Source organism: Myxocyprinus asiaticus, chromosome 26, assembly GCF_019703515.2.
Source record: "Myxocyprinus asiaticus isolate MX2 ecotype Aquarium Trade chromosome 26, UBuf_Myxa_2, whole genome shotgun sequence".
Classification (NCBI taxonomy): Eukaryota; Metazoa; Chordata; class Actinopteri; order Cypriniformes; family Catostomidae; genus Myxocyprinus; species Myxocyprinus asiaticus.
In genome coordinates, this window is record NC_059369.1 from 18,496,353 (window position 1) to 18,519,790 (window position 23,438).

Sequence of the window (23,438 nt, forward strand, 5' to 3'; positions counted from 1 at the left end):
ACCTAATGAGTACAGTATGCTCACCTTGAACGCGTCTGTTTGTAAGCTTTAGACTTCATAACACTGCTGCCAGGTAAACAGCATGTATGCAAAAACTATTTGCTGTTGAACTCTGAATCAAACTAATTGGACTGACCCGTGGTGCCTGATCTGCGTGCAATGCGTAAACAGTGGGTCAACAAAAAGAGATCACGACCTCTAATGTGTGTGTATACAGCATGCAGATTTCTGTAGATGTATGATTAGTCGTGCTGGAACAATGCAGCAGTTTGAACTCACGAGGCACAAAAACCGGTGTTCTCTTGCGAATTTGCGATTAAAGACTATCTGCTTGTTTAATTTTCAAATTGATTAAAATCGTATGTCACCACGAGAGCGGTTAAAATGGGGGTAAATTGTCTAGTATCCGTTTTAATCACTGCATTCATTTCCTTTGACGCACATATGAGACATCTCAAACTAGTTTAAAATAGTAGCCAGTGGTAAGTTGTTTGTGTGGGTGCGCGAACGTTACCTGACCAGGGTTTTCTATTAGTCTCTATGTTAGACTTCACTTTAAACTTACAGTCTCTCTCTCTTTCTCTCTCTCTCTTTATCTCTCTCTCTCTCTCTCTCTCTCTCTCTCTCTCTCTCTCACACACACACACACACACACACACACACACACACACACACACACACACACACACACACTCTCTCTCTCTCACACACACACACACACACACACACACACACACACACACACACTAGCGCGGATCTATGCAGTGTCACAGACTCTGAGCGTGCGGGACAGTGTTGATGTGTCGACAGCGCAGAATATTCGCAATCTGACACACTTCCCGCCTCTGGCTTAAGCGTTCCATCAAAAACCGTTAGTTAAATACTGAAGCGAGTTTGTTTTAGCGAATATGCAGCATTATGGAGAGTATATGTCTCTGCTGAAGAAAGTGAGGACCGGTTACTGTGGAGGAGTCGTGTCGAGGGGTGAGTTGGTACTTTTTACTTTGATGCCTTGTAGATTTTGTTGAATAAGCTTAGATAAATAATATTGTGTTTATTTTGTTATGTATTCAGTAACTTTTGCTTTTGGTCTGTCAGGGAAGCTTTTTGATTAGCTTTAACTGAATGCCTGTTTGTGCTTTCGCAGCCTGAACCTAGTCTAATCAGATGTGTTTCGAATCTGATTTGGAAAATGTTTATGTACAGAAGAAGGGCAATTAGGCTAGATTTGAACTCATTTTTTTGTAACAAAACATCTTATTAGACTCGCTATTGTACACAAAATGATTAGTGCCACTAATATAAACACTAATCTAAAATTAATGGCATTATTCAGTAGCATAGTCAGACGTGCAGTGACTTTTTCCATAAATTAGCTTTTTTGGGCACCAAAAGTAACCCTTGAATCTTCCTGTAATTTGTTTGCTGTTGTTAAAGTCTCTGGTTTTTTTTTTTTTTTTGTTTGTTTTTTTTTTTTGTTTTGTTTTGTTTGTTTGTTTGTTTGTTTTTTTAACGTTTAGACAGTTATTTAGTCAAAATCATTGTATAAAGCACATACAAATACAGTTGAACCAAAGTATAAGTGATACAGTTAAAAGTGTAACTGTATAACTGAGGAAATAATTGCTGTAATAACTAAGAAACAATGAATAAGGGACAAAAAGAGTAAATATTACAGATGAATAAAATAATTTTGCCAATCATTAGCAACATTATTAAATCCTTGCTAATTTCCGCCTCATTTTATCACTTATGTGTGACTACAAAGAATCTTGCTCCACTCACTCTTTGCTCATCAGACTGAACTGGAGATAATGTTCCTGATAGAACCACTGGGCTGCTCAACACACCTCCCTCAATTAACTTTCCACACAGTAAAGCAAGCTACTCTCCCAATGGGAATCTTCTATTAATAAATAGTTTATCACTCTCACTTTCTCCCACCCTTTCCAAGCATAATGAAATCAGGCCCGGTTCCAGATCAAAATCACTGAGGGTGCATCTGAAAATAGTGGGGGTGCTCTGTATGAAGTGGAGATGTATCATAATTACACATTTTTTAATAGATTCAATCATGTTTAAATGCTACTTTTTTAATGTACAAAACATTTATTGCTTATGGGTTTTTTCCCCCATGATCTGTCGCTGAAAATGACAGCAAGATTCTGTGCCTGCAGATTAGGACATACTGATTTGCAAAATCATACACGTTTATAAGTATTGATGCAGCATTTTGTGCATTCACAAAATGCAAGGATTTTTGTGTGTTTGCTGGTATTCAAGAACATCTGCTTGCCAATTTACAGTATTAGTCTTACATATTCAGTTGAGCAGGGATTTAATTATTTTGGTACAGGGGCCACATTAGCCCTTAAGTAGAACAAGAAACAGAGAAGATACAAATTTCTGCATAGTTGTATCTTTTAAGCCCAGACATGCACTCAATGAATGATGCACACTTTTCTGAAGTGTACACAGACTGATGGGACCATTCTGTGATTGCTTGAAGTTTTGCTGCTAATTTTCTATCATGTGTTAGTAAAAATGAATAATGGCTGAATAAAATTATTAATTGATTATTTTACCATACTTCAATGCAATGGTAATTTAGTATTCAATTTAACACTCTACATCAGGAGTCTGGTTGAAAAGTAAAATAAAATATTCGGGAAAGAGATTCTAAAAGCTTATTTTAATGTTGGCCGCAAAGTGGACCCGTTTACTTGTTTTATTCTCAGAACATTATCAACCTGTTTACAAGCCTGTGGGTCATGATGTGGGTCTTGTCAATGTTTGGCACCCCATTCAGCACACCACTGAATAAAACAGGCTGACACATGACACTGATAAATGATTACTGCCAGAGTAACATTCACACACAGGTGTGAGGGACTTAAGCATTTGACAAATAACACAAAGAATAAATATTTTCCTCTCTCACTTGGTTTTACTCGCTTGCCCCCTCCGTGCACTATTGAGCGCTAAGTTGATTTTTTTTGGTTTTTTGCGGAGTGAAAGCGTGTGCACTCCCATGTATGGTTGCCAGATTGCATAAATGAAGTATGACATAAGGCGAAATATTTCCAATTTGTGCAAGTATAAATCTCTGATTGGGGTGTTGCATATATTATCTGGCAACCCTGAGCATATTAAAAGCTTGTGGATAGGTCCCAAGCCAGATAAATGAAAGATTTAATAAAAAAAAAAAACATTCATGATAAATAGACCCACGGGCAGTTGTTTGCCCTGATCTGTAATTTAGGGTGCTCTAAGGTTCGTTTGAGGGTGCTTAGCATTAGGAGTAGCATGGCTGTAAATATTACCTGTGAAGGATAACATTGTCAAGTAATTTCAACAAAAAGCAATGATTGCTGGTTATTGTACAAATGCAAAGTCAAGGTAATTGTTTGGCCTTGTTGATTTTTGTTGTCTTCTTGTTGTCTCCAACAGTGTGTAAATGATGTGGACTGTTTGGCTCTTCGCTGAACTGTGCATTAGATCCTATGGGATCCACCTTGGTGTTCTTCGGATAAACACCTCAATGCTCAGCACCCAGGTAAAAAGCTAACACACACTGAGTCAACTTGAACCTAACCCTACACCTTGGTCAACTTTTTCTTCAATGCCAACATGCCAATTATCAGCAATGCCAACCATGACTTCAGCAAGCTCTCGGTCAGTGACGACAGCAGCTTGGACCACATCTTTACAGAGATCCCGGAAACAGAAACTATCAAAGGTGTGTACTATCAACGTGCCCAGTTCATTCGTCGACCAGAAGATCTGCTTTCGGTGGACCATGGCCTGCAGGCCCTCATCAACGTGGGGGGAAACCGTTATACCTTCCCCTGGAGCACCCTGGAGCAGTTTCCTTTGACACGCTTAGGACATCTGAGACCCTGCAGCAGCCCTGAGGAAATCGCCAGAGTTTGCGACGATTACGATGAGGCACGTCGCGAGTTCTTCTTCGACCGTAGCCCCAGTGCATTCCGCATTATTCTCAACTTCCTAGCCGCGGGAAAGCTGCGTATGTTACGGGAGATGTGTGTGCTTTCGCTGCACGATGAGCTGAACTATTGGGGCGTGGAGATGGCGTACATGGAGCGTTGCTGCAAGCGCAAGATGTACACGCGTATCGAGGAGGTCGCGGAGCTCGAGCGGCGGGAGGAGGAGCGACGTCGGCACAGTATGCAGCTGTGCCCTCCAGTCGAGGAGACGCGTTACCGCAAGTTCATGAACCGTCTGAGGGACATGGTGGAGAACCCTCAGTCAGGCTTGCCAGGAAAGATGTTCGCCTGCTTGTCTGTGTTGATGGTGGTGGTGACGGTGGTCAGTTTGTGCATCAGCACCATGCCGGACCTTCGAGAGGAGGAGAATAGGGTGAGTGTGTACAAAATGCTGATACAGCGACTGTAGCGGAAACTCAAGCAGATAAACATTTGGTTTGTACATTCTCAAGCATTCTTACTTGCAATCATTCTCTTGGCAGATGCTTTTTCATCAAACCAACTTACTGGAAATAGAGTCATTTATATGTAAATCCATCTGTAATTGCTTTCTGATGAATTGCTCAGCTCTTTTTGGTGTAGTCGGGCACATTTTACATCTGTGCATCTTTGCCTGTGACTTCATGTCAGGATGTAAGCAGCAAACACCAAACACATGTTCTCTTGTCAAACCCCCTTCACCTCAGGTAAAATGTGACTACATTGCTGGAGGTGTTCCTGGTCATCATGCAGACCTTTGTGTGTTATTCCTAGTGAAGAATAATGAATGCACCTCGGCAGTGCTCCCCAATGTCAGTAAATACCCAGAGAGTAATGAGCTGGACCAGTGATGCCTCCACAATGTCAGCAAACACACACCTAGAATAATGAACCAGCTCCTAAGAGACCTCTGGAATGTCAGCAGGCACACAAGGGGGTCTGCTTGACAAGACTAGATCTTTTTGCTGCTAAATGACTATGCATTTTAATTGCCTTAGGTAGACACCTCACTTCATCCACTGTGATCGCAGTAGACTCGTTTGCATATGGTTTCTGTCCACGCATTATTGTTTCCATCCAAAAATTGTATACTGTGTGTGTTATGCTGTGTATGTCAAGTTAAGAATCTGGCAAAGACAAGCAGTGTCTAGTCAGTGACACTAGCATGTAGTGTCCAATAGATAGAGTCCAGCTTTCTACTGGAAGTAGCAGGACTGTCATTTTAATTCACACTGCCGGGCTGTTTGTCACTGTCGCTAGCATGGTTGAACAGGAATGGCCTGAGCATGGAGTCATTCATCTCTGCTCATAAAAGTGGGTGCATGTGTGTGTGCGCGCGCACGCATTTGTACAATGAGTACAATATACATGATATACATCTCCCAGAACTTTTAAAATTATTTTTGTATAGTCGAATGTGAGGTATGTGCAGATTGATGTTTCACAGTTCTGTACATTCACACTTCATAACGTTTTATGTCACTATAAATTTATATGTGCCATTTTATCTCAGAGCTCAATTTTAGATTTTGGAAGACGAGGCAGAAAATCTCTAGTAAACAGGAAACTCAAACACAAGTGTAAACAAGTGAGAAACAGTGTGGAGAACCCTGTGCAACACTGATGAACTCAAAATGAGCTGAAAGATAAATACAGTGAATACATCCAGCAACTCACAGGCTTAGCTGAGTGTTTGACATCACTGTGATCCTAAAAGACCCCTGTAGAAGCATGCCCAGCATCCATACTTGGTCTACATGAATCTACTGTATTTTAATGTATCTATCTACAGTGGCCCTGTATATACTGTACACACTATATCAAACCAAATGGTGTTTATTTTAAAGAGACAGAAAGCTCAAGAACACTTTTCAAGCAAAACATTGGACAAAAAAGTTCATAAGGTTTTAAATTGTACTATGTAAAACAATAGATATATTCTTTCTAATTAAGATAAAGTATTTGGACACTTTCTGGTTGTCAAAATGTGTGGAACATGTCCACAGTTAATGTGATGAACTACACCGGTGGTTACTCTGTTAGGACAGCTTTGTGAACTTGAGAGGAACTAACTTCATACATTCATTCAAATTTAACTTAAAAATGGGTAAGAACAGTGAAGTTAGTATACATTTTTAAGTGTCCAAATTCCTTTTGGGGCCACTGTATGCTCTCAATTTGACCCTTGAACTGTTGGGTACAGTTTAAACTGTGGTTTATATTTTAAGTGTTTCTACTTGAGATTGTGACAAGGATAGAAACGAGATAAACACTTATTGTGTAGCATCTGAAAATACTCTTAAACACTTTTAATCAAGCAACCTTGGGAATCAGTCTGGAGAGATCAAGTGTGTTTTGCTCTTGAGGGCAGACTATGTTCTCATAATCCCAAGCAGTATTTTAATTCATTGTTTAGTTAACAACAAATACATTCTCGTAAGGTGATAAGATGAGTTTTATCTGGCAGCATAATTACCCTTTATCTTTGCTGGAGCTTCTGTAGATAAGTCTAGATAAGTGGTATTGGAATGGTATTATGGGATCCCATAGCTGTATCTTCTGTATAGTTTTGTTACAGATTTGTATATGTATTATACAATTTGTTTTTATTAACTTTCATTCTATTGTGCTATTGGTTATGTTTTCAAGCCATACAGTATGTGGATGAAAGGATAAAAACATAAGCTAGTAAACAGAATCCATAGCACCAATGGTATTTGTGCTCCACTCTTTCTTCCTTTTATTTGCCTCTCTTCATAGATCCACTCCAGTCCTGTTTTCTCTATGCTTCTCTATGTCAAATATACATTCCGTTTTTGCTTTTCTTCTTTTGGGTTGTCTTCACTCTGCCCTCTTATATTTTCTCTGGCTTTTCTCACCTTCACTCTTGTTTCCCCTCTCTACCCATTCTTTTCCCCTACTTTTCCCCTTCTATCTCACTTTTTCCCCTCCCCGGGGCTGCAGGTGTAAATGTTTGCTTTTTTTTTTTTTTTTTAACTACAGCAGTGAGGACTCAGAGTCAAGGCTGTTTGTATGCCATGAGCATCTGCAAACTCTCACTCACCCAGTGCTGGTGACACACACACTTATTTATTGTGTGCGTGGAAGTGTCTTGTACTGTTCAAAGTAAACTTGTACTGCTTGTATGCCTTGAAAAGGTTTGGGAACTGAGAACCAGTTATTATTTGATACCAGTTCTTATTTGGAACCTGCTGCAAAAATAGCGTAATCAAATTATTTTAATAACTTTCCATTAACTGTTCTTGAACGTGCATTCTTGCGTCAATGCAAATGGAATAACTTGCTAAAATAATCTTGACAGTATTTCCTGCGCTACCATTCAGCATTCACTGCAACACTGCTATTGAATCAGCAGAGCGAGGCATACAGTGCAACCAGAGCCGGGCCATTGAATCGTGACCAGAATAGTCTGAATCCCAAACGAACGACTCTTATGAGCCGATTCTTTTGAATCTACAGCACGACCAGTGTAACCTGATTCCCAAACAAATGACTGTTATGAGTCGGTTCTTTTGAATCTACACCGCAAAACATAAAGATCTTCCTACTGAATGAATGACTTATATCAGCCCGTAGTGAATCAAAAACTAACTGAACCACAAATCATTAATTTTGTTATGTGCAACTTTAAATGAACCAAGGTTCCCTATCTGTCACTCACTCGACGTTGTGTCGATGTAGTGACACTTGGGGTCACTCTTGGGAGCCCGAGACACCTCTGGTCTTTGATAAAAAGCCAATGAAAATTGGCGAGTGGTATTTGCATGCCATTCCCCCGGACATACGGGTATAAAAGGAGCTGGTATGCAACCACTCATTCAGATTTTCTCTTCGGAGCCGAACGGTCATGCTCACTGAGCTGAATACTACTGTTCATTCACCTCTGCTGGATCTGACGGCGCATTTCAGCGGCTTCTCCCCCCCGCACTGGTGCACTGCAGAGAATGCCCCTGGGCTCTTCGGCAGAAATAAAAGAGTATATTTCTCTAAAAGAGTATATTTCTCTAAAAGAGCGGCACACACGGAATGTCTTTTTAAAAACGCGTCTTTTTAAAGATGCTTTTCCGATTGTGTGTTGTTCCTGGTTGCGCTCGTTATCTCGTTACCTTCTGATGGTCACCATCACTATCTTTCATGTCTGGGCACTGCTCACGTGGAGACAGCGTTCGTGGATGGTCATGTTCTCATTGCGAGGATATGTCCATGGCAACGTTGCGGTTGCGGCTCGCCTTCGTAAGAAAGCAAGCCACCCCAGAGGCTCCCCGCCTCAGTCCTTTTACCCACGGGTATGAGGCCAGCGCGGCTAGCACTGGGGGTGATTTGGGGACCCCAATGGGACCGCCTCTGCCGGGTATCCCCCCGCGGACCTCCCATTCCCCAGCACGCTCGTCTGCCCCGATCAGGCTTCCGGATGAGTCTGCCGGCTCGTCTCACGGCGAGTTCGACCTCTTATTCGGAGCCCGCGAAAGTGATGAGCTCTCAAGCGCAGCATCAGAGAGTGGGCTCGTCCAGTCGGAAGCCTCAGCTGGGCTCCTCCCTTCGGGGTCGATTACCCAGTCACAGGCTGATGTGGAGATAACGACATGCTTTCCCGGGTAGCCGCGAGCGTCGGCTAGAGTGGAACTCACTGCTCTTCCCTGAACCCTCACGGCTCGGTGATTGGTTCCTGGGCTCGCAGCGCCGCTCAAAGCCACGCCCCGCCCCTGTTCCTTTCTTCCCAGAAGTGCATGAAGAGCTGACAAGTTCGCGGGAGGCACTTTTTACTGCCCGGTCCCGATCTTTTCAGCTTCCCCGCCCTCACTACCCTCGATGGTGGGGTGGCCAAGGGCTATTCGGCAATCCCCGGTGGATAAAGGCACTTGCGGTGCACCTATGCCCGCAGAGAGCCGCCAACTGGCGCGGGTGCCCAAAGCCCCTGCACGCCATGGCTCTCCTGCAAGTCCGCCAAGGCGCTAAAGGAACTGCACGAGGGTAGTTCTGCCGCAGGATTGATGCAGGAAATGCGCTCGGCGACCGACCTCGCTCTCCGAGCGACGGAGGTCATGGCGCAGTCTCTCCGGTGGACGATGGCCACACTAGTGGTCCAGGAGCACCACCTTTGGCTCAACCTGATCGAGATGGGTGAGGCTAACAAGACACGATTCCTTGCTGCCCCCATTTCCCAGGTGGGCCTATTCGGCGACACCATCAAGGACTTTGCCCAGCAGTTTTCGATGGTAGAGCAGTCTACTCATCGCCAAGGGCGTCCCCCTGCGGTGACTGCACCGGCTCCGCCGCAGCCCGCCCCTTCGGCCCGGCCCCGGGGTGGAGCCCACCGCAGGAAGCAGACACCACCTGTCTCGTGGCCGCCCAGAACCCGTGAAAGGCTTCAAAGCGCCCTTGAGACGGGCGACCCAGGGACAACGAAACGCGCTGCTCTGGAGCTGGTAAGCAGATATCCATCTTTTTGTTACCTTTTGCATTTAATTGCGCTGCATGCCCAAGTGGCTGCAGTACTCAAGAGCTCAGCAATAGTGGTTTCCTTGTTCCCTGGGTAACGTATCCGGTGTGCACGGCCGTAATCACGACCACTGTCCACCACTCTATTTGGCAGGTTTGGTACTCCAGCAGCGGTCTCCTGCCCCTGAGCGCCCAGCTGTGGCACAAATCCGCCCCCGATGTGACAGTCTCCACGGGTCACGAGGACAGGCCTCATCCTCCCCCGTCCCAGGCTGTTCCAGGGGTGGTCACAAGGAGCCAGGTAAGTGCTTCGATGTCCTTAGACTCAGCATGGCCACGACGTGGTGTGGCACCTCGAGCTCCGCCCCGCTGCGAGGCCCCACCTGCCGGTACGTCCAATGACGTTGTCCCTTTGGTCCCCCTTGCACGGAACTTGGACGCATGGCTTGCGCTTTCCAATCCGTCGCGAGGGCTGGTACGGACCGTCCGACTCGGCTGCGTGATTTACTTTGCCGGGCGTCCGCTCAGGTTTAGCAGTGTCCACTTCACATTGGTGAAGGACGAAAACGCTGCTAACTTGCATGGAGATCGCTACCCTCCTACATAAGGGCTCGATAGAACCTGTCCCTCCAGCCGAGATGAAGAAGGGGTTTTTCAACCCCTACTTCATCGTACCGGAAAAAGGCGGTGGGTTGCGGCCAGTCTTGAACCTGTGAGTTCTGAACTAGGCTTTACACAGACTCCCATTCAAGATGCTGACGCAAAAATGCATTCTGGCGAGTGTCCAGCATTAAGATTGGTTCGCGGCAGTAGACCTGAAGGATGCGTACTTCCACGTCTCGATCCTTCCTTGACACAGACCCTTCCTGCGGTTTGCGTCCGAGAGTCAGGCGTATCAGTACAAAGTCCTCCCTTTCGGCCTGTCCCTGTCTCCTCGCGTCTTTACGAAGGTCGTAGAGGCTGCCCTTGCCCCGTTTAGGGAGGTGGGCATTCGTGTTCTCAACTATCTTGACGACTGGCAAATCCTAACTCATTCTCGAGACATGTTGTGCGCACACAGGGACCTGGTGCTCTCACACCTCAGCCGACTAGGGCTTCGGGTCAACTAGGAAAAGAGCAAGCTCCTCCCGGTTCAGAGCATCTCTTTTCTCGGTTTGGAGTTGGACTCAGTCTCCTTGACGGCGCGCCTTACGAATGAGCGCGCCCAGTCGGTGCTGGCCTGTATGAAGGCGTTCAAACAGAAAACAGCGGTTCCACTGAAACTTTTTCAGAGGCTCCTGGGGCATATGGCATCCTCGGCGGTGGCCACCCCGCTCGGGTTGATGCATATGAGGCCGCTTTATGAGACTCGAGTCCCGAGATGGGCATGGCGCCACGGGACACGTCGCGTGGTCATCACGCCGGTCTGTCACCGTCTTTTCAGCCCTTGGACCGACCTCTCGTTTCTATGGGCAGGTCTTCTTCTAGAACTGGTCTCCAGGTGCGTCGTGGTCACGACAGACGCCTCCAAAACAGGCTGGGGCACTGTTTGCAATGAGCACGCAGCTGCCGGTCTCTGGATGGGTCCGCAACTGCATTGGCACATCAACTGCCTCAATTTGTTGGCAATTTTGCTCGCCCTGTGGAGGTTTCGGCCGTAGATCCAGGGCAAGCACGTGTTAGTTCAGACAGACAACACGACAACGGTAGCATATGTCAACCGCCAAGGTGGTTTGCGCTCTCGTTGTATGTCACAACTCGCCCGCTGTCTCCTCCTCTGGAGTCAGCAGCACTTCAAGTCACTGCAAGCCACTCACATCCCGGGCAACCTCAACACTACAGTGGACGTGCTGTCACGACAGGTTACCCTCAGGGGAGAGTGGAGACTCCACCCTCAGGTGGTCCAGCTGATTTGGAGTCGATTCGGACACCTCCCAAGAATCCTCCCACTGCCCGCTCTGGTACGACCTGACCGAGGCACCCCTCGGCATAGACACGCTGGCACACAGCTGGCCTCCTGGCCTACGCAAATATGCGTTTCCCCCAGTGAGCCTACTTGCACAGACTCTGTGCAAGGTCAGGGAGGACGAGGAGCAGGTCATCCTGGTAGCACCCTACTGGCCCACCCAGATGTGGTTCTCGGACCCCCCCCCCGGCAAATTCCCCTGAGGAAGGACCTTCTTTCTCAGGGACGGGGCACCATCTGACACCCACGACCAGACCTCTGGAATCTCCATGTCTGGCCCCTGGACGGTACATGGAAGACCTAAGCGGTCTACCACCCACGGTGGTAGACACAATCACTCAGGCTAGGGCCCCCTTTATGACGCGCCTGTATGCCTTTAAGTGGTGTCTGTTCGCTAAGTGGTGTTCTTCCCGACGGTGGTGAACCTGCGAGCACTGCCCCAGGAGGAGGTAGACCCAGCCCTGTCGTTGCTGTGTCCGGTACATGCTTTACGCATCTATTTGGATCACACGCAGAGCTTTAGGATCTCTGAGCAGCTCTTTGTCTCCTTTGGTGCACAGCGGAAATGAAGCGCTGTCTCCAAGCAGAGGATCGCCCACTGGCTCATTGACCCCATAACTATGGCATATCATGCCCAGGACGTGCCGCCCCTGGTAGGGCTACGAGCCCATTCTACCAGGGGTTTAGTGGCCTCCTGGGCCCTGGCCATGGGTGCCTTTCTAACAGACATTTGCAGAGCAGCAGGCTGGGCAACACCCAACACCTTTGCAAGGTTCTACAACCTCCGGGTGGAACCGGTTTCGTCCCAGGTAGTGGCACGCAATACAAGTGGATAAGCCTGGGATAGCCGGCCAGGTGTATTGCTTGCACATAGCGCCTTTCACCTTCTCTGAGCTGAAGACGTGCGCCATTAATTCCCAGTAGGGTTCACAAACTATGTTCCCTGGTTGACTTCCTCCGAGCCCTGTGGCAGTCGAGTCTTCGGAGAGACTCACTGCTGGCCCAGTACACGTGCTAACTAAGAGCCCTGTTCTGGGGTAGGTGCTCCGCATGTGGCAGTTCCCTGTAATGTAACCCCATGCGATGTATATCTTCCGCTAATTCGTTTCCCTGTTGGCAAACTGCGTCTTCCTTGGGCAGAGCCCTCTCTGCCACAGTCTCCATGTTTGTAGCAACTCCTCCCCCATTGGGTAGGATCTACCATGGGACTCTCCACATGGGCGGCAAGACCATGTTACGTATTTTCCACTTAAATATCCCCTCCTCTCTTTGGGCGAGGTGTGGTCTCCGCGGTGTCCTCTCATTGGGAGGGACACCCCCCGACTAGACCTGGCGGCCCAGTCAGATAATCCCCCTTCTTTTTTAGGGAGTGGAAAAAAAGAAGGGGAAAAGAGGCCACGACTGGGTTAGCCTGTCTCCATCTTTTGGGTAGTCGACTTGTCCGCAAAGGTCCGTTTGACACTCATAACTATGTTGGGGGAGGTTACGTGTCGGCCTGGTGCACTGGCTATGAGGCACACAGTGGTGTGCCCTTCACACACCGCCAGTTCATGTAACACATTTCAGCCAGTTGCGGCGTTTTGTATAGGGACCCCTAGTGTCACTACATCGACACAATGTCGAGTGAGTGACAGATAGGGAACGTCCTGGTTACTTGCGTAACCTCCGTTCCCTGATGGAGGGAACGAGACATTGTGTCCCTCCTGCCACAATGCTGAACTACCCGCTGAAATGGCCGGACCTTGTCTCGGCTCCTCAGCATAAAACCTGAATGAGTGGTTGCATACCAGCTCCTTTTATATCCATATGTCCGGGGGAGTGGCATGCAAATACCACTCGCCAATTTTTATTGGCCTTTTATCAAAGACCAGAGGTGTTTCGGGCTCCCAAGAGTGACCCCTAGTGTCACTACATCGACACAACGTCTCGTCCCATCAGGGAACGTAGGTTACGCAAGTAACCAGGACGATTTGTTATGGCTTTTAAATATTATTTAATTATATTTTTGCCTTTAATTCTATAGGATTGAGCAGAAGTAAAAAATGAAGTGGAAATAATAGGGAGAAGATGGATGGGCTGGGAATGGAAACGCCCCAAGCTGGAACCAAACTCAGGTCAACTGCATATAAGTGCCAATGTGCAAGATGTTGGAGCATATGCACCATGCTACATATTCATCTTTCGGCTTTTCTGATGGTGTGGTGATGCTTTGGAAGTTAATGTATGTGGACACGGCTAAAAGTTTTTCCTCTTCTACTGTTTGCTCATCTTTGACTCAGATATAGTAACTGGAGTAAATAGTGTCATCCATCAGAAAACTCATTCCACAAGTTGCCTCATCCTAGAATTAGAGATGCATTTTTAATACCTGCTCGTTTGCTATCTTCCCATATAATTTTCTTGCATAAAATTTTCAAGGTACACAACTCATGTAAGCTACACTGTGCACTGTGCACCTTGCTCTCCCTTTGGCTCACTTTCTATACTTGTACATACTGCATAGATGTACAAACACATACATACACAGGGGCATGGGAAGATGTTTTGGGGTGGGGGGGGGGGGGGTACTGAAATGTCTTTTGGGTGGGGGGGTCTTATTCACCACATCATAAATATGATAAAGAAATCATAGGGTCTCTATAAAACACGTCAAAACTCCACAAAGCAGAACAAATATATTGGTTAGTACACTAGTATATTTGACCATTTATTACTAGTGCTGGAAAATTTAGCCATTAATTTATTTTTATTTATAATTTATTTATAATTTATTTTTTTACTTCCTGAAACTTCACGTGATAGGAGGTAGTTGTCCTGAGTTGTTCCTAGCAGGCTACTCAGCCTTACAGGCTCTGATTGGGGTGGGGTTAGGGAGTCTGCTGCCTGTCAGAAACAAACCTAGGCACTTTTTGTACAATGGGCGAAACTACCAATGTATTTCCACTTTCTGTGGCTAACATTGGCATATAAACATTTTCAGGAGGTACACCCTCGACTCAACTGCACATCCTCGCACAGAAACTGATTGTGTGGAGCAATGTACACTTATTTATTGCGCGTGAAGCATGTCCCGGGCATAATAAACACGGGAGCGGATTTACTGTATGGAGAATGAAGACTTTATCCGCAAGTGGCCGAGTGATACAGGCAAGCTGCCGTATCTCTTTGCATCCAGCGAAAACGCTCACTGACTTTCATCTGAAACTGTTTCAAAAGCAAAACCGCCCGAGAGAGTCCCAGCGTGTGTGCGATAGAGTCTGAGAAGAAGGACGTGGCCATTCAGCAAGCTACTGCTAGGTATACTTGTAGAGACTGAACGGCAGCCAGAGAAAATAATAGTTTTGAGATTTTAAACTTCAGCAAATTAAACTTCAGCATTCATTATGTTTTATATCCGTATGTACACTATAGTGTCTAATAATGCATTGGCAATGTACACTTAAGTTTCTCTTGCCAATAAAGTTTGATATTAATTGAATCTGCCGATTTGATCCTATTATTTAAAAATGTCCACTGGAAAACATGTTTAAAACATGTGGCATGTATACATATGCTTGTATCAAAGATTGATACCTTTAAAAACGTGTCTAATTAAAAAAAAAAAAAAACGTATATTTTTACATGTACATTTAAATACTTTAAATAAATGATAACTAACCAATTTATTGCACGTTCTTTGAGACAGCGTATTAAGTATATATTTATGATGATTTTTTAAATGTTTGTTGTAATGTATCATGTACCATAATTTCACTGTGATTAATCACAATTAATTAATTAGTAATTAATTAGTTACAATTTTTTAATCGATTCACATCCCTGCTTATTACATATACAATTTTTGACAGAAAAAAGTGAGACAGCTAGCACATGTAACATTATGGTCCACTTTAACACGAAAAGTCAGGTTAACACAAATTGCGCTATTTAAAAACGACTAGTGGGCTGTTTTACACTGCCAAATAAAATAAGCAACCCTGCGCTGCAATAGGAAGGAGCCAAAAAAAAAAAACTTTTGAGCCTACCTTACAGTACACTGAAGGTAGGCTTGCGCTCTGGGGTAGATTAGATGAATTCCTTCATCAGGGTCTGAATGTCTATTCTGTTTGGAAATTTTTTATTTGGATGAACATTAAAAAAATAAATCTGAAATTTGCATTTGTGCCATCATCAAACTTCAGACTCTTCGAGCTAACTACAGTTCATCTCCTGCACCACAGTGTCATATGTGTGAAAGTCAATCAAGAGGAACAATAAAGGCGAATCCCGTTTCTTATGTAGATGTATTATGTTGAACTATTTAATAAGAGCATAGGTTTATAGCCTGCTTACAAGTTAGATTTAAATTAAATGCCTTGCTGAAATTGTTCTTTTAAAAACACAATTGACTATACGCACACCTTGAATTTAGAGGTACAAGTTATTGCATAAATATATAAAGGAATCATATATAAAACACAACTCAAATGCAGGCTATTACAGATGAAAGCAGGCAGTAAAATGAACTTTAATTTAAAAATTGATGTTTGTGTACATATTCTGTCGATCATATTAACAATAATTCATCAAATAATCATTAAATTATGGAGAACAGCGTTTTAACCTGGCATATATCCAAATGTGCGGTGTACTTTTGGCATGTTTAAGAGATGATTCAGGTGTCTGGATCACAGTAGTGCAGTGATGCTGTTCAGTCCTGCCAAAGTTTTCAGATAACGGTGGGCTGCTGCATCCTTGGCTATATAGCACACAGAATCGGCCTGCAACATCAGAATTGCATTCAGCAACGGGTAGGTGTGCGCCGTTGCCTGATCTGCATAATTCCTTAATTGAACTTGGTGCTAAACCAGCACAGACAGCATGTGCAAATAACCGGCACTTCTACCAGGTGCAATTCATTCTTAGTGAATTCCCCCCACAGTCTTAGTATACTCATTTGAAGTGTCTATCACCAAAAGACTGATTTCTAAAGTTAATTCATTTAGGTAGGAACTGTTTGTGAACTGTTTTGTGAACTGTTCTAATTTTCAAATAATTTTACACATTAATTGAAATAACTATGTCACTCCAGGACATCACTGTTTTTGGCTTGATCTGTGTCTTTTGCTGTATGCTTCAAGGAACTGTCCTGTGGGAAAATAAATCACCCTTGAAGTCCCACTACTCTTGAGGACTGTAGCATGTTTTCCCCTGGGACTTTTCTGTACTAAACTTTACCTATTTTTTATTAATTTTTTACATTGAAGGTATATTCTTAGAAAGTTTCTTAAATGGTTTCCCTTACTGGTATTTTTTAACACTGTCTTGGATCTGTTTGGATTGGTCTTGGTGGTGTATAAGCGTTTCCTTGGAAATGCATGAAAGGATGCTTCCTAACACAATTGTGAAATTAAACCATATTCAGTCACATGAAACACCTGAACTGCAGGAAGGATGGACCTTTGTTTACCATCTGATGCATATTGTACACTAAAATGTCAAAAGCTGATGAAATCCAAAATATAAGTCTGCCAGGAAGCAATGTTTTGTTTACAAGCTACCATGCAGCTGCAATGAATGATTTTGAGAATTAATTAATCCTTCAGTAGTGTTTAAGCAGTTGGTAGCCAGTTTAAAAGTATATTATCGTGGTAGCATTGGTTTCAGATTTACCTGTCCCTAAACGTCACATGGGACAGGTAAATCTCTCTGTGGTTAGTCACTTTACATGCTGGTCAAACTTCCTGTTTTAGTGAGTGAGCCATAGTAAGCCACAATTTGCTCCAGACTTTAATCCAGTCAAAATGTAGTCAAATGTCAGCACAGTAGTGAAAAGTCGAAGCACAGTAGTGAATTGCCTAATATTCTTTTAACACAGCTTTTTTTATTTATTTATTTATTTATTTATTTTTATTCAGTGTAATTTCTTGACATTATATCATATATCACCTTGACATTATGGATTTCTTTGTTCTCTAGGTCTTACTAATTCTCAGTTATATACACCAGGGTTACATGTACATTTGAAGTCAGAAGTTTACATACACTTAGGTTGAAGTCATTAAAACTCATTTTTTAACCACTTTCACACTTCACAAAATAGATGGCATCATGAGGAAGGAAAATTATATGGATATATTGAAGCAACATGTAAAGTCATCAGCCATGAAGTTAAAGCTTGGTCGCAAATGGGTCTCCCAAATGGACAGTGACCCCAAGCATACCTCCAAAGTTGTGGCAAAATGGCTTAATACCAAATGGCTTTGGTATTGGAGTGGCAATCAGGCCTAGGAGGCCTCGAGCAAGGAGGCCTACAAACCTGACTTAGTTACACCAGTTCTGTCTGGAGGAATGGGCCAAAATTCCAGCAACTTATTGCGAGAAACTTGTGGAAGGCTACCCAAAACGTTTGACCCAAGTTAAACAATTTAAAGGCAATGCAACCAAATACTAACAAATTTATGTAAACTTCTGACCCACTGGGAATGTGATGAAAGAAATAAAAACTGAAATAAATAATTCTCTCAACTATTATTCTGACATTTCACATTCTTAAAATAAAGTAGTGATCCAAACTGACCTAAGACAGGGAATGTTTTCTACGATTAAATGTCAGGAATTGTGAATAACTGAGTTTAAATGTATTTGGCTGACTTCAACTGTAACTTAATAAAATGAGATGCTTTTCATAGACTCCATAAATATCCAACCAGCCCTGATTCGCTCTCCTCCTTTCTTATTACAGACTGACAGGGTGGATAAACCCATTTCTTGACCTTGGTTCTTTTACCACTGAGATGTTTATGGGCTGGTTCTGAGGTATCCATGTCTGTTCAGTGTCTCCTGGGTCCTGACTAAAAGCTAGAGATGCTCCTCTGAAAGGGGAGATGGAGAACTCTCCATGGCATTTACACTTGAAACATACTCTATGCAAGTACACAAACGCAGACACTTGGCCAACGCATTGCAAGCGCACAGTCCAGATGCGCATACCAATGATACGTTCATTGCTGTGGTGTTACTGAAAAAAAAATTCAAGGGTTTATTATTCAGATACCTATGTATAAACATGAGGACAGTTTAACTTTAAGATGCTCAACAAGAATTTCTTCAAACTGATGCATGCCCATGACAATAGTTGAATAGTTGAAAACTGACTGTAGAAAAAGATGCTAGTTTATACTAATGCCCACTACAGCGCCCCTTGTGGCAACACTGAAAATTCAACACATTCTTGTGTCATGAATTGCTTTCTGACACATTTTGAAATGCAAAGAAACATGAAATCAAGCTTGCTTACTAGGACTGCACCATTTGGACAAAAAGTCAAATAGGGATTATTTTGAAAAATATTGCGATTGCGATTTGAACTGCGATATGATAAACAAAAAACATCTCAGTTACGTGACGCATAACCCTGTTTCCCTGAGTGGGAATGAGATGGTGCTTAATCGCATTGGGACACGCCCTGAGTGTCACGTGGTATGAAGCCCTTATATAATCACACCGATTTATTGGCTGATGCCGCTTAAGCAACGCCCCTAGGGAGCTACGTCATGGGCTCCATAAAGGCGCTCGCTTCGCGCCTTTGAGTCAGATTTTCTGCATGAAGGCATGTGCCTATGCAGCTGCTAGAGAGTATGGCCAACTTACACAGCATCTCGTTCCCACTCAGGGAACCAGGGTTACGCTTCACGTAACCGAGACGTTCTCTTTCATAGGAACTCGAGCTGTGCAATCGCACTGGGAACAATATACATTCAAGCCATGCGAACAGTAGCTGCCAACTGTCTACACCCGTGTGGCAAGCATATAGCGGCACACAAGTGAGCTAAAGTGTCTGAATAAAACAGAGGGAATTATGAGTTTATTACTGTTCCAACAGAAAGAACCTGGGAAGCAGGAGTTAAACCCTCGTCCAGATTATAAAATCTAACAAATGTATGCGAAGAGGACCATCCTGCCGCCATACATATGTCCTCCAAGGACACACCTCTAGCCAAAGCCCATGAGGATGCCATGCTCCTCGTAGAATGAACTTGAATACCCGAAGGCAAAGGTAAACCATGCGCTTTGTAAGCACTTGAAATTGCATCAACTAGCCAATGAGACCGTCTTTGCTTGTACACCGAAACACCCCTGTTGCAGCCATCAAAGCACACAAACAACTGCTCTGACTTACGCCACTGGCTAGTACGGTCACCATTAACTCACAGTGCCCAAACTAGGCAAAGCATATGCAATCTTTCATGCTCCTCCGGCTCAAATGGGGAAGGATAGAAAGCCTGAAAATGAATAGTCTGTGAGCCAAATTATGTAGAAACAACCTTGGGCAAACTGGATCTTCACCCTGCGCTGTACACCATGAAGCATAAAATACGCCACTTGAACGTATAAAGCTTCCTATTTGATGGAGCTCTCCACCACAGCAGGGGATAACCCATCATTCAAAAGTACGCCCCGTTGAGGGAAAGACGTTTTGGGAATCCGCTGATATACATCTACAGTAATTTGCTGTATTTAGTTACAGTTTGTTACTGTATTAATTCGATAAAAAGTTATTTACTGTTATTAATGAGTGACGTCACAGAAATTACCCATGATGCAATGCATATTAGTTAAATACTGTATGATTATATTATGGTCATTTACTGGTCATTTTACAGTTATTTACCCTATAAATTACAGTAAGAGTTAACAGTGTAGAATTTTGGTCATATTACCCACCCCTACCCAAACACCTGGCACTGCTGCATCCTGTCTCAAAGTCAGAAGCTGTTACTTCTTGATCTCATATAGCACAATAAGATTATCCAAACCTTACTGCATTGTTTTGAATTTCTTTATTGAGAGAAATAAAAAGCATTAATTAAAATTAATGCAGAAGAACTGCAGCACAGCTAGAAGTGCCTTTTCAAAACAAGAATCATGACAACAGACATACCATAAATAGCTTTATATTAATGTTTTTTCAAGATCTGCTGTTGTAAGAATTGGATGATATGTAAATGTATATTTACCCCAATAGGGCAATAAATATGAATTCTATGTAATACTATTTCAGATTCAGACAATGATCATTGATTCATTGCTATCTTTTCAGATTTTCCCAGTGCTTTGCCCGTCAACTTCAAGTACTGACTCACCTGCTCCCAAACTCAGTGGTTCCAGCTCCAATGCAGGATGCATTTTAAAATTTATAATATGCTCCTTTATTGTTCTCTGATGTGAAATCAGACTTAAGTAATATTTCCATGTATTCAAATGAAAGTGCAATAAACATATACCTAAATAATTAATATTGTCTTCTTTTGGCTGCACATAACTGTTCACCCAAACTTTTTAATTATCATCACCCTAAAAATGTTAATTTCTCACCCTCATGTTGTTTCAAACCCAAATGTTCTATTTTTTCCCCTGTAGAACACAAGCTGTAAATGCTGACATTGCTTTTATTCCCATGTATTGAAAGTGAATGGGAACTGAGGCTGTCAGTTCCTATACATACTGCCTAACATTTCCTTTCTTGGGACGTGAGTAAATGATGATAGTTTTCATATTTGGGTGAACTATCCCTTTAAATTTGTCAATTTTTCATTCAGAGTTTTACCAAGTCATTTGAATTTAGTAAGGTTTTAAGAAAAATGACTCAAATGCAAGCCTGGTGGCTGAAGAGGTTTTGAATTTATATTCACACATATAATATGTGAAACTCATAGCTAATAAATGCAGGTGCACATCTGCAACTTAATATCCATAGAAAAATGGGAGAAAATGCTTGCACAATGCTAACCTTTAAGTTTAAAGACAATGTTTTGACCATGAATTAGTCTTTGTCAAGTCAAACAAAATGAAATATTTCTTTTTTTCTTTTTCTTTTTCTTTTTTTTTCTCGGTTGAAACAATGTCCTTAAACTACACATTTTATGTACACACACAAACAATGGAATAGAACATCACACTTGGCACTTTACTTGAGATTACTCTTCCTCATTGCTACTGCATGGTGTAGTGTCAGTTGTCTGGGACTGGTACCTCTAGTCAGGGCAAGAACAATCTGGACAGATTAAAATAATAAGTACATAAAAAACGAGATAATTCCTGTATAAAGAATAATAGAAAGAAATGTCACGGTTACTATCGTAACCTCCGTTCCTTGCTGGAGGGAACAAGACGTTGTGTCGATGTAGTAACACTAGGGGTCACTCTTGAGAGCCCTGATCACCTCAGATCTTTGAGAAAAGGCCAATGAGAATTGGCGAGTGGAATTTGCATGCCACTCCCCCGGACATACGGGTATAAAAGGGAGCTGGAATGCAGGATTCATTTAGGTTTGTGCTGAGGAGCTGAGACACAGTCCCGGCCATTTCGGCGGCTAGTACAGCATTGTGGCAAGAGGGACACAACGTATCGCTCCCTCCATCAGGGAATGGAGGTTACGACAGTAACCGAGATGTTCCCCTTCTCACTCACTTCTTCACTCACTCGACGTTGTGTCAATGTAGTGACAATAGGGGTCCCTATGGAAAAACGCCACTGCTGCTGAACCGTATTAAGTGAACTTCTGATGCAGGTGCAAGCAAGCTCCTGCGTGCGTAATAGCAGGTGCATCAGACTGCACGTAACCTCCCCCAATGCCCCAAAAGATGTCATGTAGTTCCCCACATCCCTGAAGGAGGGAAGCGACATAACTAGCATGGGAGCAGTCCGCGCCAGCCGCGGCCTTTTCTCTCTATGTTTTCTCTCCACAGAGTATTAGATTCAGCTGGGGCCATCTAACGCTATCATACGCATCGGGGAAGGTATTCTTTTCCTTTCCTATTCTTTCAGGGGGAAAAGACCCCGCGGAGACCACATCCTGCCCAAAAGGGGAGGTCAGCATGTGGCAATATGATACATGGGCTCAGCAGTCACACATGGAAGAGGCGCGGTGGTAGGTCCCGCCACGATAAAGGGGGGGGGGGGACTCTACAAACACAGCAACCAGGGGAGAGCTCTGCCCAAGGGAGACGCAGGTCCGCTGACAGGGAGACCGTACCGTGGAATATACATCACAGGGGTTACCGGAATAATCAGCACATGTGGAGCACCTATCCCAGCTTCCTGCGGGGGGCTCTACGCTGGGGCCGAGAGCTAGGCTCTGGCTGAGGCGGAGCCGCCTGGGCTTTCGCCGCCACAGGGGGACGCCCTCGGCGCGCAGATGGGGTGCGGGATCTTGAGCCGCACCAAGGCAAGATGTGCTGGATGGTCTCCGTCTGCTTCTTCACCGGCGAGAACTGCTGGGTGAAGTCCTCAACGGTGTCGCCGAAAAGTCCAATCTGGGAAATGGGCACGTTGAGAAAGCATGCTTTGTCTGCGTCCCTCATCTCGACCATATTCAGCCACAAGTGGTGCTCCTGGACCACCAAGGTGGACATCGCCTGCCTAAGTGCTTGCGCCATGACCTTCGTCGCCCGGAGTGCGAGGTTGGTCGCCGAACTCAGCTCCTGCAGCACATCGGGATCAGGACTACCCACGTGCAGTTCTTCTAGTGCCTTGGCCTGGTGTACCTGCAGGAGGGCCAGGGCATGCAGGGTGGAGGCGGCCTGTCCAGTGGCACTGTAGGCTTTGGCTGCCAGAGACAACGTAGTCCTACAGGCTCTGGAGGGGAGTGCCGGACGATCCCGCCAGGTAGTGGCATTTTGCGGGCACGGGTGCGTCGCAACCACCTGATCCACCTGAGGGACCTCCATGTACCCGTGGACTGCCCCGCTGTCGAGGGTAGTGAGAGCGGATGCACCCTCCATGACCTTGTGAGTTCGTCATGCACCTCAGGGAAGAAAGGAACCAATCATCAGGGGAGGCTGGAGGGTTCCAGTCCAACCCGATACTCACGGCGGCCCAGGCAAGCATGGCGGTCAGCTCTGCGTTGGCCTCAGACTGGGCGGGCAGACCCGAAGGTGGCCGCCCATTTGAGTCCTCGGCATCCGACATCGCTAGTGTGCTCTCCGATGCAGCAATCGAAGACTCATCCTGCTCGCGGGCCCTGAAAGAGACGTCAAGCCGGCCATGAGGTGGGCTGGTCTCAT

General features: G+C 44.5%; 1 protein-coding gene across 1 annotated transcript in view; it reads left to right on the plus strand.

Moving 5' to 3' along the window:
• The first annotated feature begins 798 nt into the window (after nucleotides 1-798).
• LOC127417012 (potassium voltage-gated channel subfamily G member 4-like) overlaps nucleotides 799-23,438 on the plus strand; it is a 56,799-nt gene continuing 34,159 nt past the window's right edge. Inside the window, exons 1-2 of the mRNA XM_051656685.1 lie at nucleotides 799-984; nucleotides 3,451-4,380. Coding sequence (XP_051512645.1) covers nucleotides 3,631-4,380 — 750 coding nt within the window. The 5' untranslated portion in view covers nucleotides 799-984; nucleotides 3,451-3,630. The remainder of the gene's footprint in view (nucleotides 985-3,450; nucleotides 4,381-23,438) is intronic.